General features: G+C 34.2%; 1 protein-coding gene across 3 annotated transcripts; it reads right to left on the bottom strand.

Moving 5' to 3' along the window:
* Positions 1 to 2357: 2357 nt before the first annotated feature.
* On the bottom strand, positions 2358 to 16480 carry LOC124215220 (ATPase family AAA domain-containing protein 2). Of its 3 annotated transcripts, none has more exons than XM_046618332.2 (17): positions 16252 to 16480; positions 15966 to 16176; positions 14194 to 14422; positions 13648 to 14101; positions 13424 to 13583; positions 13213 to 13291; positions 12723 to 12972; positions 11669 to 11883; positions 11051 to 11343; positions 9406 to 9723; positions 8818 to 8999; positions 8559 to 8745; positions 7212 to 7690; positions 6893 to 7078; positions 5063 to 5098; positions 3283 to 4159; positions 2358 to 3024 (listed from the first exon to the last, which is right to left on the bottom strand). In XM_046618332.2, exons 2-17 carry the CDS (start codon positions 16059 to 16061, stop codon positions 2848 to 2850), a joined length of 4218 nt encoding a protein of 1405 aa, XP_046474288.1. In that variant the 5' UTR covers positions 16062 to 16176; positions 16252 to 16480; the 3' UTR covers positions 2358 to 2847. The 3 variants fall into 3 exon arrangements, with proteins under 3 accessions (XP_046474288.1, XP_046474292.1, XP_068990903.1); XM_046618336.2 differs by lacking the exon at positions 16252 to 16480 and adding an exon at positions 14728 to 14815 and having other exon boundaries at positions 15966 to 16086; XM_069134802.1 differs by lacking the exon at positions 5063 to 5098 and having other exon boundaries at positions 16252 to 16478.
* Positions 16481 to 16541: the final 61 nt, after the last annotated feature.

The raw sequence follows: 16541 nt of genomic DNA, 5'->3' as shown, positions 1-16541 counted from the left end.
AATATCAACCACACATTGTAATATAACACACGTATTTCTAGGCCAGTGTTTTCAACTAAAAAGTATCGCAGTGAACATGGTTATTTTGCGATAAAACGTTACGAATTAAGTACGTTTTTTTAAAAATAACTGTCAGAATATATACAGTGAGCAAATGTTGATCGCATTAAATAATTTTAATATATATAAGTTAAATCGTGTTAACTATCACTGAAAGAATAATGAATTTTCTAACGAAGACACAAGTGAATGTTGTTTAAAATACCCAAAGTAATTGCTATCGAACTTTCCTGAATTCAGGGTACTTAACCACATTTTCACAGGTCTTCCAAAGTTTTTAATAAAAATTAATATTCTTTCTACTGTCACTCATGGTATTTACACATCACTACTCTGTTTGCATAATCTACAAGAAAGATTATACTCAAAGTGATGTTAGCAATGATCGAAACAGTATAACAACAAACCGTTTGTGTAATCATTTTTCAAAATTAATTGCTCTGTATTATATACACATATCATTTTCTCAGTATAAAACCAATTAGGATACTACTTTCTGTGATAATACATTGTTAGTTTAATAGCTTGTTACCAGAGCCTACTTAATAATTCCAGTAGTTTTATTTATCAGCTGTAAAAACTGATCTATTGTCATAACGTTTCTCTTCATACTTCTTACTCAAAGCCCTGACTTTGTTAAAACTTTCTGTAAAAATTGCACAAACACAAGTTGTGACTATAATCGTGTACAGTAGATAACCTACATCAAGTAGGCTTAGATGCCTCGTTTTCACTCATAAATTTGAGAATTGAATTCAAACATAAGCAGCATTTTTTGTGTTCAATTTCTTACGTGTTGCGTGTAGTGTGCTTCCATTAACACGAAGTGCGTCACTGCATTCTAACAGAGAAGCATATGCTTTAGTTTGAGAAATCAGTTTTTGACTCCCAACAAATGAATGCTAGTTGTGGGTTTGATACAATTTTCTATTTCAGATCATTTTGTATTCAACATCCGTTGTCTGTTAAAAGTGTAGTCATTCGACACTGTATTATCAGAAAAAAATAATGATTCTATTCGGTTTAAGGGGTGCTCTGGTCGATTTCGACGTTGACGTATATGTCTCCGAATATCGAAGTACGCGCATCTCAAACGCAAAAAAGAAATTCACAGCCCCATTTTATATGCAATTCTGAACAAAAATACTCCAATATACTCCAATATATTTTCAATTGACACAGAAATAAAATTGAATTAGAGTGTTTTTGTTTTGAATTGTGTATAGAATGGGATTGTTAAACTCTTTTTTGCGTTTGAGATACAAGCGCTTTGATATTTGGAGGTATATACGGCAACGTCAAAATCAACCAGGGTACTTCAAATGATGAAACACCTTTAAATGTCAACATATATGTGGGGCATTCCATATCAAGTCGAACAGATCCTGACCCTTATACGGCTTGTTTTTCCCGAAATGTTTGTAGGTGTAGTAGTAACTCCTAACATCTAAGTGAAAGACCCCACAAGTTGTAAAATCTGCAAAAATACCAAACATGCTGCATTTTATTCCAATCATTTCGGTACAAGACCCATGATGGCAAATGAACTCCCAACTTGCAACATTTTTTATTCGATCAAAAGATGATAAAATGCTATTGTTACGTATTATCAAGATTATTAAAATTGATGTACAAAGATAACATTTTCAATTATTATAATCAATTATTAAAATCATGATAAAATATGAACATTTTTTCACCCTTTAGTCATATAAAAAATGTTCTAGGTTAGGAAGAGATCGTTTGCCATCATGTGTTTTGCGCCAAAATGATTGGAATAAAACACTACATGTTTGGTACTTTTTTCAGATTTTACAATTTGTACATTTTTTCTAGAATTCTGAGAATCATTGCATGTAGAGATTTTAAACAATCCTCTAGGTGTTTTTGAGGACCTTCTACGCCGCATACTGTGAAAACGAGAGCATCTCAAAGTGCAACCGAGATATCTTATTACACTTTATATATTTATATTTCAAAATTTAGCTATAAAACATAGATATTATCCTTCGTTATTGGCCATCGTTATATGAAGACAGTAGAGAATGGAATTTCTTATGTCTCTTTATGAACGTACAACACAATCACTCATTTCACCAAAGAATTAGAGAAATGTGCCTCAATCCAGCATACATGAATGTATGAAGAGAGATTAACAAGTGACTTGCTGCTTGACAGTGATCTGCTTAATTATTTTATAAATGTCTTAACTATTTCTAATGAGAGCAAAGATTATTCAATAATTTAAATTGTCAAAAAAATGAGACTAATCTAATAATTATTTTCTCAGTCAACAATTTACCTGTCCAAACCATCCAATTTAATGTGAGAAAATTCAATGAAAATACATAGACACCAAACAGAGATTATTTTTATAAGTTGGATAGTTTGTGAAATGATTGCAGTTTGTATCAACACATCCATACAACCTATATGTATGCAACCTTTATGCGCCAGAAATTCAATTCTAGTTACAAAATTTTCAATTCTTCTTTTGTACGTCAAACAAAAGTAATTGCGCTACTCAAAAAGAGATACGTATTTGTAGGATAAAATTATCAAATCTATTTGAAAGTATACTCTCTACACTGAACGTATTGCAAGAAAATATCACAATGAAACAAACAATTTATACAATAGATTGGTGCACAAGCTGTTGTAATGGCAAAGTATACATATAAACCGTCCAAGACGGAATCACATGTCTTGTTTGTCATTTGGTATCTTCCATGTGTTATATACTCAATAGTAATAAGTTAACAGAACTGATATGTCTTAAGAAAATCATCAATTTAAGACCTGGAGCGTATCAGTTACTTTAAGAATGTCGATTTCTTGAGAAGTAATTGTTGTTTCGCACTCTTCGAATCTCCCCACTTCAGTGGCATGTACTACGCTCATGGCCTCATTGTGAATAGCTGTTGTTTCACATTCTTCAAATCTCTTCAGTTCCTTGAGCAAATCCTACAAACAACATGCTTGGCAGATGAAATAAAAGACCATGAGATATAAAGAGGGGTCGCATGTGCTAGAAAAAAATTTGAGGGGGTATGTACGAATAGACAGCTGTAATAATCGATTGTCCGGATATAAATTCCCAGAATTCATCCACTTTATTGGCCATCTACTTGTATGTATACCCCTTTAAATCTTATCTGAGCGAGCGCTTTACTCTTTGGCCATGGAGACTATTTAAGAACTGATAAAAAATGTTGTTCTTACCTTTGGCAGTGAAGTTCTATCATAATAATGGGTGTATTTGCCAACACACCGACTTAATTGTACATAGATGTCGCATAATACTTCTACCGGAGAATCCTCTGTTATGTCGACAGTATGTTTTAATGCAGTTTCGAGCTCACTTTTATCGACTATTACTTTCTCATTAACCCCATTCTTAGTAGGACTAGAATCACTCTCAATGGCAAATGATAACTCGTCCATACTTTCACGTCTAGATGACGCACTTGATCCCTCATTTTCTACATGTCTTTGATCGTCCACCATCGTTACATCCATTTCAATAATCTCATCATTTTTTTTATCTTTATCAGCCTCGTTGTGATTGCTCTGTGATGAATCCTTCGGTGTATCAAATTGCAAATCATTGTCCGAATCAGAGTTGTTAAACAGAGGATCATTTCCATTCAGAACGCTATTCGCTTCAGTTTCGAATTCTTGGAATTTTTCCAAATCTATACCGCTTGTATTTTCCATGGAGACACTTGACTTATGTACGATTTCAGTAGTCATGTCGTCAAAAGCAATCTTTTTCTTCTTGTGCACTTTTTTGACATACCCCCGTGCCCACGCAGGTATTCTACGTTTTCTGGATGTGGAAAACTTTTTCCCATTTACCATAATTCCGCTGGTCGGAGTGAGTGACTCTTTTTTATCATTCTTTTCAGTATTTGTCAGCGAATCAGTTTTCGAACTTTTACTGTCTGCATCTCCATCTATATTTTCAGTAACCTTACGATTTTTAGATATCTCTCGACATTTGTCTTCAAAATCTGAATCTAATTCAGCTTTTATAAGTGCATAAGCATTATCTCGAAGGGAACACGCACGATGCCGTATGAGTTTATCTGCTGGATCCCTGTGAATGAAACATATGAATATATGATAATATTAACTACTGTCATGAGGTGTTTGTTAGTCAATGGTAAATGGTAATAATGCGAGTGGTTTTCAATGACTACCTAATATATATTTGAAATGTTATGTGTCATGGCTACAGAAATGGAGTAGCACGTGATTCTCAATAATATTGATCACACAAGTAAGTGCCAGTTTCATAATAATAATGGACTTCAATCAACTCTTGATTGAATCACACAAAACTTGCGTGGTTTCTTCAAATATTTAATTTGATATTTACTACGTTAGAATAAGAAAACTGCTAGGTGCATACAATTCAGAAACATATATTTTTGAAGGAAAATGTTGGCATTAGAATATTTCTTGCCGGATAAAAATAAGCGCCACTAAGTCTTGCTCGATCACAAAGTTTGCTAAATGTCAATTATTTGTGACATTTTGTGAACCTTGCAATGTACTTTGTGAGCAATTCCAGAAGTGTGTTTGAATGATCAATTATATGCAGTAGTTTTTGACATTTATTGTTTGAAATGAATGATATAACGTTCGTTACAATCCAATACGTGGATTAAACATTATATAAACATAAATATCTGCACTACGATGGTAATTTCCATTGGAGAATACAAACTGATGAATATATATTGGAGAATACACTTTTTTGGAAATCGATGGAATGTAATCAGGAACGAAACTAATAAAAAATAACTGTTTCAAGTTTACATTTTCATTGACAAAGCTGTAATAAAATAATTTTAAAGATTTTATGCAATTGGATACCCAGGAAGTGCAAGACAGAAACATGCGAAGCTTCAGATTTAAAAAAATGATCTTTGTAAATTGAAAACCACTGTATCTACAAAGCAACAACAGCAATGGATAAACAGATAACTCTGACTACCTCTTCAATATTCCAAGGGATGGCCTATCGCGCAAGCTGACATGAAAACACACAACATGAATGTCAGTATGAATCGGTGAATAGATGATGTGCACGTATAATAACATTGTTAACTTCTCTTTTCAGCCAACAATAGTAGTTTCTAAAGAATTAAACGAACATATCAAATTCAGAAGACTCGAAAATTAAAATGATCTGGCTTAAAAACGTCTAAGACATGAGAGTTTTTTAATGTCGTCTCACAGTGCTACTTTGTTCATTAATATAACTTTCGACAGGCATTGACGCTGTTCCTCTGAAGATAGTAGCGCCGCTTGTAGCAACATATTAAAGTACCTTTTGTGGTAAATGGGGGAAATGGAGGAGGCCCCCAAGGCTGACTGGATCAGACCTGGGTGGTATATAGTTTTAAATTATTTATCGTTTAATTGTATGGGGATGTATGGAGAGTTGTACATGAAATTATTAATAAACATATTATATGCTATATGACATTGAAGAGTCTACAAAAAGTTACGAGTTACCTATTGAGTTTACCTTAAAGAGTGACTTTAACTGACCCACAACAGATAAAAAAATCAAATGAATCAGAAAAGAATGGCGCAGATTATTTTTAGTAACGTCGATGCAAGGCCTGTCATTAGAAATAAGGAACATGATACTTCAACTTTGACTGTTTTTCCTTTTTTAATCAGTCTAAGACTGATTGTGCTGTAAAACAACATGAGAAAAAAGACAGACATTTCTGCACGATTTGCAAACAATTTCGAGTGCATTTCGTAATTTAAAAAGATTCAAATATACACCACAAGATTTTGTTCAAATTTCAATCTTTTTACAGTTCCTAGGTCATGATGACGCTTCAGTTGTACATTAAATTCAACCAGGCGGATGAGGGCAATAGCTTTGATTTCTTCAACAGGCACAATCGTATTATTGCTTCTATACGAGCCTATTACAGCATATAATCAGTCACGTGCGTCAGATAGTTAGAAATTGATTATACGTTGATTAATTGAATGAAAGAAAGTTTTTGTCTTGTGGTTTAAATTTGCTGTATATCTTTTTTGCGTAATTGACGATTTCTGACCTGATGTTCATCTCACGCAACTAATGTGATTCGATATATCAAATGCGACAGCTAAGAAATTAGAAAAAATGCAAAACGAATAATACGATGTATAAATTGTACGAAATTCTACAAAGATTAGTGAAAAATCGTAACAATGATCAATTTTGGAAAATTAACAGGGTCACCATTTTCTAAGCGAAAGATGTTAAGTATTTTGATAAAATATGCCAGATATCCATTGAATATGTCATTTTCAACCCAAGTTCCAACTGAACTGTCCAAGTCGATTTTATATAACTAAGGAGCCAATATTTTTTGTGTACATACGCACACACATGCATATTGGAAAACACTTAACGATGTCATTAATGATACGTGTTTCAGGGTCAAAGAAATTATTCTTTTCCTCAAGCGAAGTTTGTCGCGATAGCAATGTATGTGCGTGATAACAATTTAATATAGGCATTCCACTCGTTGTTTTTAAAAAATAGTTATGGCGAATGTTAATTCCTTTAAACTACCTGGTATTTGTAGAAGTGTCATTGTCGAAGTTCCTGTCTCTCAAAAGCAAATGCTTTCACGATTCTTTCAATATTTACAAAAAAATCAATAGAGAGGATGGAATTATTTAATCAATTTCAAAGTGCTTGAATAGCAAGTGTTAAGTTAACAATGCTAGCTCAGTGAATTTAGTGAATGAACGATCCCACCAACGGCATATCCTCAAAGAATACCAATAATTTCAAGATTTTACTCACCTGTCCGGGTTATATTCCAGTGCATTTCTACAAATGAGATCAACGTCATCAAGGAAATCCCGTGCACATAAATAACAGTGCATATCTATTTTGGTCATCATTGTTTCCAGGTCCATTGGTTGCTTGATAATCATGTTGTAGTCTGGAACTTCTTCCGTATCCACAGGCTTTGTAAACATGAAAAATCTGTGGGCAAAATTCTTCATCTTTGTATGCACAAAAATATTTTAACAGTATTTCAGTGGTTGTTATCAAGTATTTTCTTCATGTACTGACTAAAAAATTGCATCGAAATAGAATAATAAAAATGATAACTTACTGTCGGTTCCTAGCAAGTTTAGCACAAATCTCTCGTAAAAATATCCTAAGCTCTCTCAGTGACGCTTCTTCTTTCTCATAAAGTGATATTCTCTCTTCCTCCGTCATTCTTTTTGGCACAAATTCTGGAGCTAAAGGTAATTTTTCCAGTACCGCAACTTTATTGTTCTTAATTGGTGGTGGTTTAAGACTTTGTACCATATAAATTGGTCTAAAGAATTTCGCTCTTTGTTGAGACATCGGATTTCTCATCGTGTACACTTCACCACGGAATTTACTGAACAAGTTTCGAAGGTGCAATGGCAAGCATTCGTACATGGTATCACTCGTTGACAATATTAAGATTGGTAACGTTGGATCCAGGGCCATAATTCGACATAGAAAAACTGCTTTCACTGTTTCTGGGACAAGGGGCCACCATTGATCAATAGCTGGGATATAAATAATAGAAGGTACATTTCTACTTGCTTCGTTGAATACCTGCAAGTAGATTAAAATAGCAGACTGAGACACCATTTCATGTAGAGAATTTAAAAAATTTAATATATTTTATAAGTCTTCTCTACTAAATTTCGAACATGAAGGTTTCATACTGTTTCTTATGCAAACAAAGATTTCGGGACACGTACTGTGCCAACATCTACTAAATTTGAGCCACACGGCACCAGATGCGAAAAATGTACGGTTTCGTAAATCCATACAGCACTCTATCAAGAAAAGAACAGTGTAGATGATGTGTTACGAGCGATTTTGATACATACCACAATTTTTAAGTTATGAGCAATCAAAGTCCGGAAATTTGAAATTTGCAACAAAAGATTTTTCGTTTTTTTTGACATGGGCTGACAATCCTCTCGGGACTAATTATGAGTATAAGAAATTCCGTCGTGGATCCCATAGGAATTTTTTTAAATTGTTTTCGAGGTATAAGCATCTTAAGCTTCAAGTACTAAAAAACTGCGTTTAATGAAATCGCGGTTGTGCGAAAATAACCGATCTCAAGCTTCATAAATGCAGTGGTCAATCGGAAATACATATTTTCGAAACCTTTGCTTGTATGGAAAAAAGCATAAAACGGTTTTATAGGGAATCTAATGTACTTCATTTTATTACAGTCTTTTTCATTGTAGGATTAACGGTTTACAAGAAAATGCAGAAACCTTCTTTAAAATCTTTCAACCTCCTATCGATTGTGACTTGTGATAATTTTATTACTGATTTCAAAATGAGACTGTATACCAAAATGCAGCTTCTTGCTAATTATTCGAAAGTTAATACTCAAAGTAACCTGACTACTATAGCTGTTTGCTATGAGTCCACAAATAACTATAAAGTTGAAAAACATTACCTGCACACAAGCTTCTTCGGGCGACCTTGCAGTTTCTGCAAAAAGCGTACTAACGTCAAGAGTATGTACTGGTAAGTGTTCCATTCGATACAGGATTGCTGGCGCAAGATGAGGTCCTTGTCCCTTTGCCTTATATCCACCAGCAATTAATAATCGTGGCCGATGAATACCTCTGACTATTTTTATCCTACAATTTGCCATCAGTTTTTAAGTATTGAATTTGACAAAAGAAATTTCAAAAATAAGGATACAAACGCACTTTGCCATTGCTGGTTTGATACCCTGTGGAAATGTCCTTTTTATAGTATCGAGTATTGTTTCTAAGGCAGGATTTAACAATGGTTCCAAAAAAGGCTGCAACTTTCTTCCAGCGCATGGAGCTACTCTGTGTGACGAAGGAACAAGAATAGAGCTGGCCTGTACGAAGTCTCGTTTTTTTACCTGTTAAATTAGATGTAATGACGAATAGTACGCTTGAAAAATTGGAATTACCTGAGAATTATTGTTGAGATTAATGTTTGTGACCATGTAGATATTCTACACATTCAATTTAGTTGGGTGACGGTCAGCGATGAAATAATGCGCTTTTAGCAATCAATTATGTTGGTTGGTTTTACATTAAAGAAACCTGATGATGGTAGGCGGGGCCTGCCGAAACGTCGTTTTGAAAAACATAATTGATTGCTAAAAGTGCATCATTTCATCCCTGAAGGTCACCCAACCAAATTGAATCTGTAGCTAAGAATTATCGTTAATCATTTAATTTCGTATTCAGTTATTGGAACATTTTATTAAAAGTTAAAACTGACAGTTGAACGTTCAAAGATTCCACGCCTCGTGATCTTACCTCGACCTGCGTTGGGTCCAAAAGAAGCCTGTCACTGGTCATGTATATTTGGGGATATGTTCTTCTCAATCCTTGCAAGACTGCTTCAGTACATAGAGCTCTCAGATCAGACCCACAATATCCAGTAGATTTCTCAGCTAAGGCTTCCAGCAGTTGTGGAGATGGTGGATTCTCCCATTTACTAACGTGTATTTTGAGAATTTCTAATCTTTCCTTCCTTGGTGGTAATGGAAAAAATAACTCACGATCGAATCGACCAGGTCTGCGCAGTGCCGGATCTATTGCATCTATCCTGTTTGTCGCACCAATTACGATAACCTGGGGTATTAGAATGTTGAAACGTTAGTTATTAAAAATTATACCATCTTGAAACAAGAAGAAAAAAGAAACAAGCAGGACTAGAAGAAAACAAATTCGAAATTAGAAGTTTTTTATCAGTCAGGATTATACGTGAAATTCTGCCTCTAAATCAAATCGAAATTATCACATCTCAAATTTTAGCTTCTCATCCCAAATTTAACCCTCTGTCCTTACTGCTCGTTTAAAAAACTGACCTCCACATGATTTTCAATATGTATCACATTTCCATCTCATTTTTACTTCGAAGATTATTAAAATAAACGAAATGTCTTACATATTCTTATGCATATCAACTTGTGTTTGGATATTTCGGTAGCGCACTTGATCAATCATCATTTTTTTCATATTTAGATTTCTGATTTTCACTGGAATTTGTGAAATAAACTTAATTTTTTTTAGTAAGTACGAAAATAAGGTCATACTTGATATCTTTTACACAGAAAGGTAACTAAATTAGTACACAAATTTTCTTCATTTAATGAATCATTGATAATATTCTGAGAATTATTATTATTTCAAATTCTATTACTTGTGTAATGCTTGATACCCCGCAATAATTATACAGAGTACTTCAGCGTAACCAGACTTTCGTACTGTAAATAAACAAAGTTCACTTCATAAATTCCTTTATCAACAATCTAGGCTTGAAAATTCCTAACAGCTTGAGTTTGACACCGAGAAATCCAAAAACATTTCTTAATAAGTACACAGACTTCTGAACAAATTTTTCACATAATTGTCGAAGCTAAAATAGTATGAAAATCGGGTAAATACTAAAAATTGTGTTCTAGAAAAGTTTTTAAAATCCACAATGGCTTATTTCGTTTGGAAAATTGTTTTTTACAAATTCAGCAAAACACATTTGTATTTCTCTTAATAATCAATAAGATATTACTGTTTATTGAGCAGAATCAGTATCAGTGCGATCCTGATAAAATTAACGTGACGTGTTGAAAAAAACTGGCACATTGGGATTGTAGAGAACTTTCTTCTAAATAAAACGACTCGTTGCAGTGAATTTGAACGAGTGCAAACATGATATGATATGACATAAGATCCAAAAACGAGGAATTTTGAAGTGGCAATAGTTTGAAGAGTGATTGAGTTGAGCTGGGTTCCCGGCACATACATGGTTATATCTTAATAACTAACTATGCTGGTATTATTCAGATAAAATTACGCGTAGTAATTGATAGTGATATAACGTAAATATAATATATTATATTGATAACGTGCTCTAATGCTTGATAAAAATTGAATTTCAATCTTTCCAATCATAAGTTACCTCTCCTCTGTTGCATAGACCATCCATAAGAGCAAGTAGCGTAGAGACAATGCTGGCATGGATTTGATCCTGCTTTGTACTTCTAACAGGTGCCAAGCCATCTATCTCATCAAAGAAAATTATCGATGGCTTTTTTTGCTGTGCTTGTTCAAAGAGTAGTCTTAGCTGACGTTCAGACTCGCCTACCCATTTTGACAAGCAGTCTGCACCCTTTCGCATAAAAAATGAAACTTTTCGACTGCCTCGACTGCACTCATTGGCTAGTGCTCTGGCAATCAACGTTTTACCAGTACCTGTTAAGTGAGAGAAAACAGTTTTTTAACCGTTATGTAATAAATAACATTTAAGAACGTGTAGAAAAAGTGTAAATGAAGCTGCTCAATTTTTTTTCTAATGAAAAAATTCAGAAACATTTAAGGCTTATGATTCTAAAAGTATAAGCTTCTCATGGAATTTGACAAAATTTTAACCCTCATGTCTAACCGTTTTATTTTACTTGGTGTTAGCACCTTTGACTGCCTACAAGCTTCAGCTTCATGTAGAAAAAAGGTATATATGTTTAACATAACCAGGCTAGTATCATTGGAAACTTACACTTCAAGATTTTATATTACATACCTGGTGGACCATGGAATAATACCCCTTTCGGCGGAGTAATATGAAATCTGTCAAAAACGTCAGGGTAAATCATTGGGAAGACCACCATTTCTTTCAAGCAATGAATATGTGATTCTAGACCTCCGACATCACTGAATGTTATATTAGTATCTACTGTGATGGGATCAATATCAGCTTTGCGATCCGGTGGGCCACCTTGCGGCATTGCTGATTGCCTAGAACGAAATTGTAATACGGTTAAGGGGATATATACGAGTAGGCAGTTGAAAAAGTGAGTAAAATTTAGGAATTCCTATCTCGACAACCATTTATTCAATTTGATTAGAGTTTATTTTAATCAAAAATATGTAAATCAAACTTCATTCACAAATTTGTTTTGTTACAATTAATTAATAAGAACCATTGTTAATGATCATAATGCTAACCATATTGCTTGAAGACATGCTTTGCAATACTCATAATATCTCAAAAAAGACTAAACTGTTTTACATTTAATTTGGAGAGAGTATTCTTGGATAGTTTTTTCTCTCTCCTTTTTCTTTCTCACAATCCATTTTTTCTTTCCTTGAAACAAATTTACAAATCATTCTAAATTCGATTATTGGTAAGGAATTAACTCTTTTCTACTTACTTGAGGAAAAAAAAAGGATAAAAAAAAAGGTGGGATTGTGACAAAGAGGATAAACTATCCAAGATTACTGTCTCCGAAATCCTAAGTAAATCGGTTGAGCAGGTTTTCGTGGGCATCACAAAACATGTCGCAGAGTGAAACAATTGAGTTTATTGTTAATAACCTTGCTTCCTATCAATTGATGGGAATGAAAAAACATAGAAACGAAGCTCAAGCTATGTTTTTTGGAATGGGACAAACTCCAATCAAATTTAATAATATGCTGGCGAAACATAAATTCCCCATCTATATCCATTTTTTCAACCATCTGGTAATATATACCCTCTTAACTCACTGAATTCTATTGCTCAACTTAGCTGTGCCATATATATAAAGTTTCATTGGTTACAGACAAAGACAAATGAGGAAAAGGGAGTTACTTACCGTGCTTTTTTCCCTTTTTTCTTATCATACCGTTGTGGTTCAGAATCACTTGAATCACTAGAGCTGGTGGTCTTACCCCTGTGTTTACATCTTCTCATTGAATTAGTGAGTACACTTCTCAATACGCGGAATGATCTTTGCACCGGTTCAACACTAGCTTGAAATCTATCGACCGCTGGTTTTTTTTGCCGTAAGCTGTACTTTCGAGGTCCCGGAGAGTCTGACGACTCACTTAGATCACTCTCCTCCACTATAAATGAATGAAAATTAACATTAGTACGATTTGATGTTATTGTAAACATGTCAAGTGGCAATGTACTGACGATTTGTAATGGTTAAACAGCTTTGAGCCATTCGTTGCACCAAAAATCAGCATCTGATAGAAGTGAGGAGAAAGGGGATAGTTTTGGTATAGATTTCAACCAATGTACATGGCCACTTTTCTGATAAATATATCACATTGTGACTCGCAATAGACTATTTAACTTACCTAATTTTTTATCTCTTTGTAGTTGGCGCTGTGTGGCTCTTTTGGTTCTTTTTATTCTTGTATACATATCTTCGTAACCCTTGATAACAGAAATAAAAAAAAAAAAAAAAAACGTGACAATAGTTGCTATACAAGTTACTAATAATAGTTACTATATAAGTGACACAGTTTTAATTCTAGGTGATCATTCCAGAAAATTGGGAATACTTACATCTTCATTATCAGAATTGTCATTGTTATGTGGCTTGTGACTCTCTTGAGAACTGTCTTCATCGTCGTTCTGTTCTGCTTTCGGTTTTTCATCTTTTTCCAACATATATCTGGTCACAGGGCCTTCTCTAAGCCTAGGTGAACCGAGAGACTTGGTCCTTCTGCAAAGTATATGCCGCCTAGTGTATAAAGCCCATACGGATCGTGTTTACAAAATCAACATACCTAATTTCTTTTTCATCATGTCCAGCAGTCAGTTCAGTTTTATTTCTACAATCTTTTTCTCCTCTATCTTTCAGTTCTTTTTCAGATCTGTCTTCATCTTGTCTCGGCCCTTCTTTCGACTCCGTAACCGAGTCTGCACCATCTCTAGATTCTTCGTCCTGCTCGTGCTTCTCTAAAGATTCCTTATCTATATTTGGCCTATCTCTTGATTCTTTATCACGTTCTTGTCTTTCCCTAAGTTCCTTGCTGCGATCTGGTCTGTCTCGAAGCTCTCGATCACGCAGCGCTCTAATGTGCCTGGTAGGACCTTTGTTCAGCGGATGATTTTCTCGCGATTTCAAAGGTATCCTTCGTTTTAATTCACGCTTCCTTTCATTCACTTCCTCAACCATTTCTTTATCAGATGATGAGCCTGGTTGTCGAAACATTGGATAACCTTTGAGAGTTTGTGTACCTGAAGGACCAGAAAATATTAAAAACGTTCTCAATTTGTACAGGAGGAAAAGCAAGCAGGAACCAAGCAATACCACGTTAATCATCATCTACCTAGGATCCAGCTAGTATTCAGATTATCGTAAGTTTGCATTCTATTCCTTGTACTCCGCCTGACACTGGAAACATTGCGGTTGAGGAGTGGACTTGACGGGACACGTGATCGAAGTGTTCGTAGACTCTTAGATTTTCTAGCTACAGAGCCAAGGCTACGACTACGAGGTGTAAAAATATCCTCCTCTGTGTCCATTGAATCCATAGTGACTTCATCGTCAGACATTATCTAAAACAACGTCAAGTTTTTTATAATATTGTTTAAAGTTTAATTTATGTATAATTACTTTGAAAAAAAAAATTGTGGTAAAAATAAAATGGATGCATGACTGAATAAACAACTCTTAGTTATGGTAGTTCTGCTATTATTCAAAAACGACCTCAAACTAAGAATATAAATTAAAGGTATTGAATCAAATCTATTGACTCGACCTAGTTTTTCATGTTTATGATGATAAAAAAATGATTTTTAAGGTAATTAAAATTTTCTCAATTTTCTATTAGTATTTGAACAATAAATGATCATAAGCCAACCTTATTTCAAATAACAAACTACAGAAGTAGTTTGTGCCAGTACATTATTATTGTGTGTATAAGCTTGATGAAATTCACAGAAGGAGATCTGTAACAAAAAGCAAAATTGATATAATATTTCTATCAAATCATGATAATTTGCAAAGTTAAAAGTTGAAGAAAATATTATTTTAAAATGATCAAACATTAATTGAATAATATATAGCGGTATGGTATGTATTTTCAATGTGTAAACTCTGCATAAAAGGTGTGAGCAATCGCACAAAGATAAAGGTAATGTAATCTCAACATGTTGCATTTAGCAAAATTTGAACACAAAGTTACCCCTCTTATTTCTGATTCTTTTTACCGAAGAAAAACAGACTTGCAATATAAAGGTCCAGACCTAAAACTGAAAATGGTTCAAGCAGTTTTGTAAATGATGAGAGTTAAGCTTTGGTAAATAAAGAACAGGGTTTGAATGAAGAAAACCACTCTGTTGATAATGATATACAATTGCCAACACTTACTTTCAATGTTACTGTCAAACTAAATTGACTATTGATAAATTTATTGTCCTAAACTTGTCTGTCAGTAAAGTCATACTTTTATTATTTGATTGGGTAGACTTTGCGCCTACAGAGTTTGACGGTCTATTCAAAGATCAATGGGCGTTAAACTTTTTTTTTACTACTTGTCTTACCCTGGACAAGAAGAATTAAAGAATAATCTTTGAAACAGACTTATACTTTTGTTATTGCAAATCTTTCTTTGTTGAGAGCAAAATTTTTTGTCCAATAGAAGAGGCGACAATACCCAAAGCAAAAAAAAAAATGCATTAAAGATAAATTTACGACTGCCCAGTGAAATGCCTTGTATAAAAAGAATGTAATAATAATATGTAGTAAAATATACATTCAACAATTCGGATTAGGTTTATTTGAATATAAAAATAAAAACCATTGCTTTTTGCATCCCTTTTAACCCAGACCTTATATCTCAACGAAATGAACAGATTTCCTTGGCCAGAGCCTTGCACGTAGTAAGAAATGTTAATAAAAACAATGTGATCGTAGAGAGAGTAAGGATGCAAACATAACAGTAAATACAATGATAAACAAAGCTCAAAACGTACAGCCTGTACCCGAAACGAGGAGGATACAGTTAAAAGTCTGTCGTGATAATCGCGCGCGCGCATGAAATCAATCAATCGAAAACGACAGTACATTCTTTGATAATTGATAATGAATAATAAATACCTTCATCTGGTAAGTATCCGTTGCGCGGTGAGCTATATGACGAAAGTAGAAGGCAGCGAGGGGTGGCTGATCGTCGTTGTAATGAACAAACCTCATTGGATAAGATTCGTAAAGCTGTGAGGTCGCAACTTTTCCAAAATTTTACATAGCTAGGTTGTTCACAAGACTTGCTAACTCATGCCGCGTACACGTATATCGACCAACGCTCTAACTACCAAAAAAAAAATAAATACGATTTTTAACTGTGTTGCCTGTATAACGCGTTGAATTTCATTCGGAAACTAACACTGGTAGAATACACCCGCATTTAGGTACGTTCAGCAGATAGAATTTCACGTTACGTAGGTATGTGTGTAGTGAACGCTAGTTCCCCTGTCGTTGTGAAACAGCTTCTCCTCTCCCTGCTGCGCGGCCCGTAGCCTGCGGTGAAGATAGCCAACGGTGCATGCTCGCAACTCCAACTTCCAGTGATATACCTAACCTATCTTTCGATTTAGATAACTAAGTTATCTTATTATCTATATTGCATCTCGATATAAGATTAACTCGGTTTGACATATTTTAACGGAACATCAT

The sequence above is a fragment of the Neodiprion pinetum genome, chromosome 3 (genome assembly GCF_021155775.2).
Source record: "Neodiprion pinetum isolate iyNeoPine1 chromosome 3, iyNeoPine1.2, whole genome shotgun sequence".
NCBI lineage: Eukaryota > Metazoa > Arthropoda > Insecta > Hymenoptera > Diprionidae > Neodiprion > Neodiprion pinetum.
This window is presented reverse-complemented; position numbering and strand designations above follow the sequence as displayed.

What these genes read in the sequence shown, in the direction of transcription:
- LOC124215220 (XM_046618332.2), bottom strand. Translation starts at nt 16,061, where the DNA reads ATGAGGTTTGTTCATTACAACGACGATCAGCCACCCCTCGCTGCCTTC. An exon ending in TGGACCCAACGCAGGTCGAG is followed by an intron (nt 9,000 to 9,405) that starts GTAAGATCACGA and finishes CTAATTTAACAG; the next exon opens with GTAAAAAAACGAGACTTCGT. An exon ending in CCGAAGAAGCTTGTGTGCAG is followed by an intron (nt 7,691 to 8,558) that starts GTAATGTTTTTC and finishes ATCTACTTGCAG; the next exon opens with GTATTCAACGAAGCAAGTAG.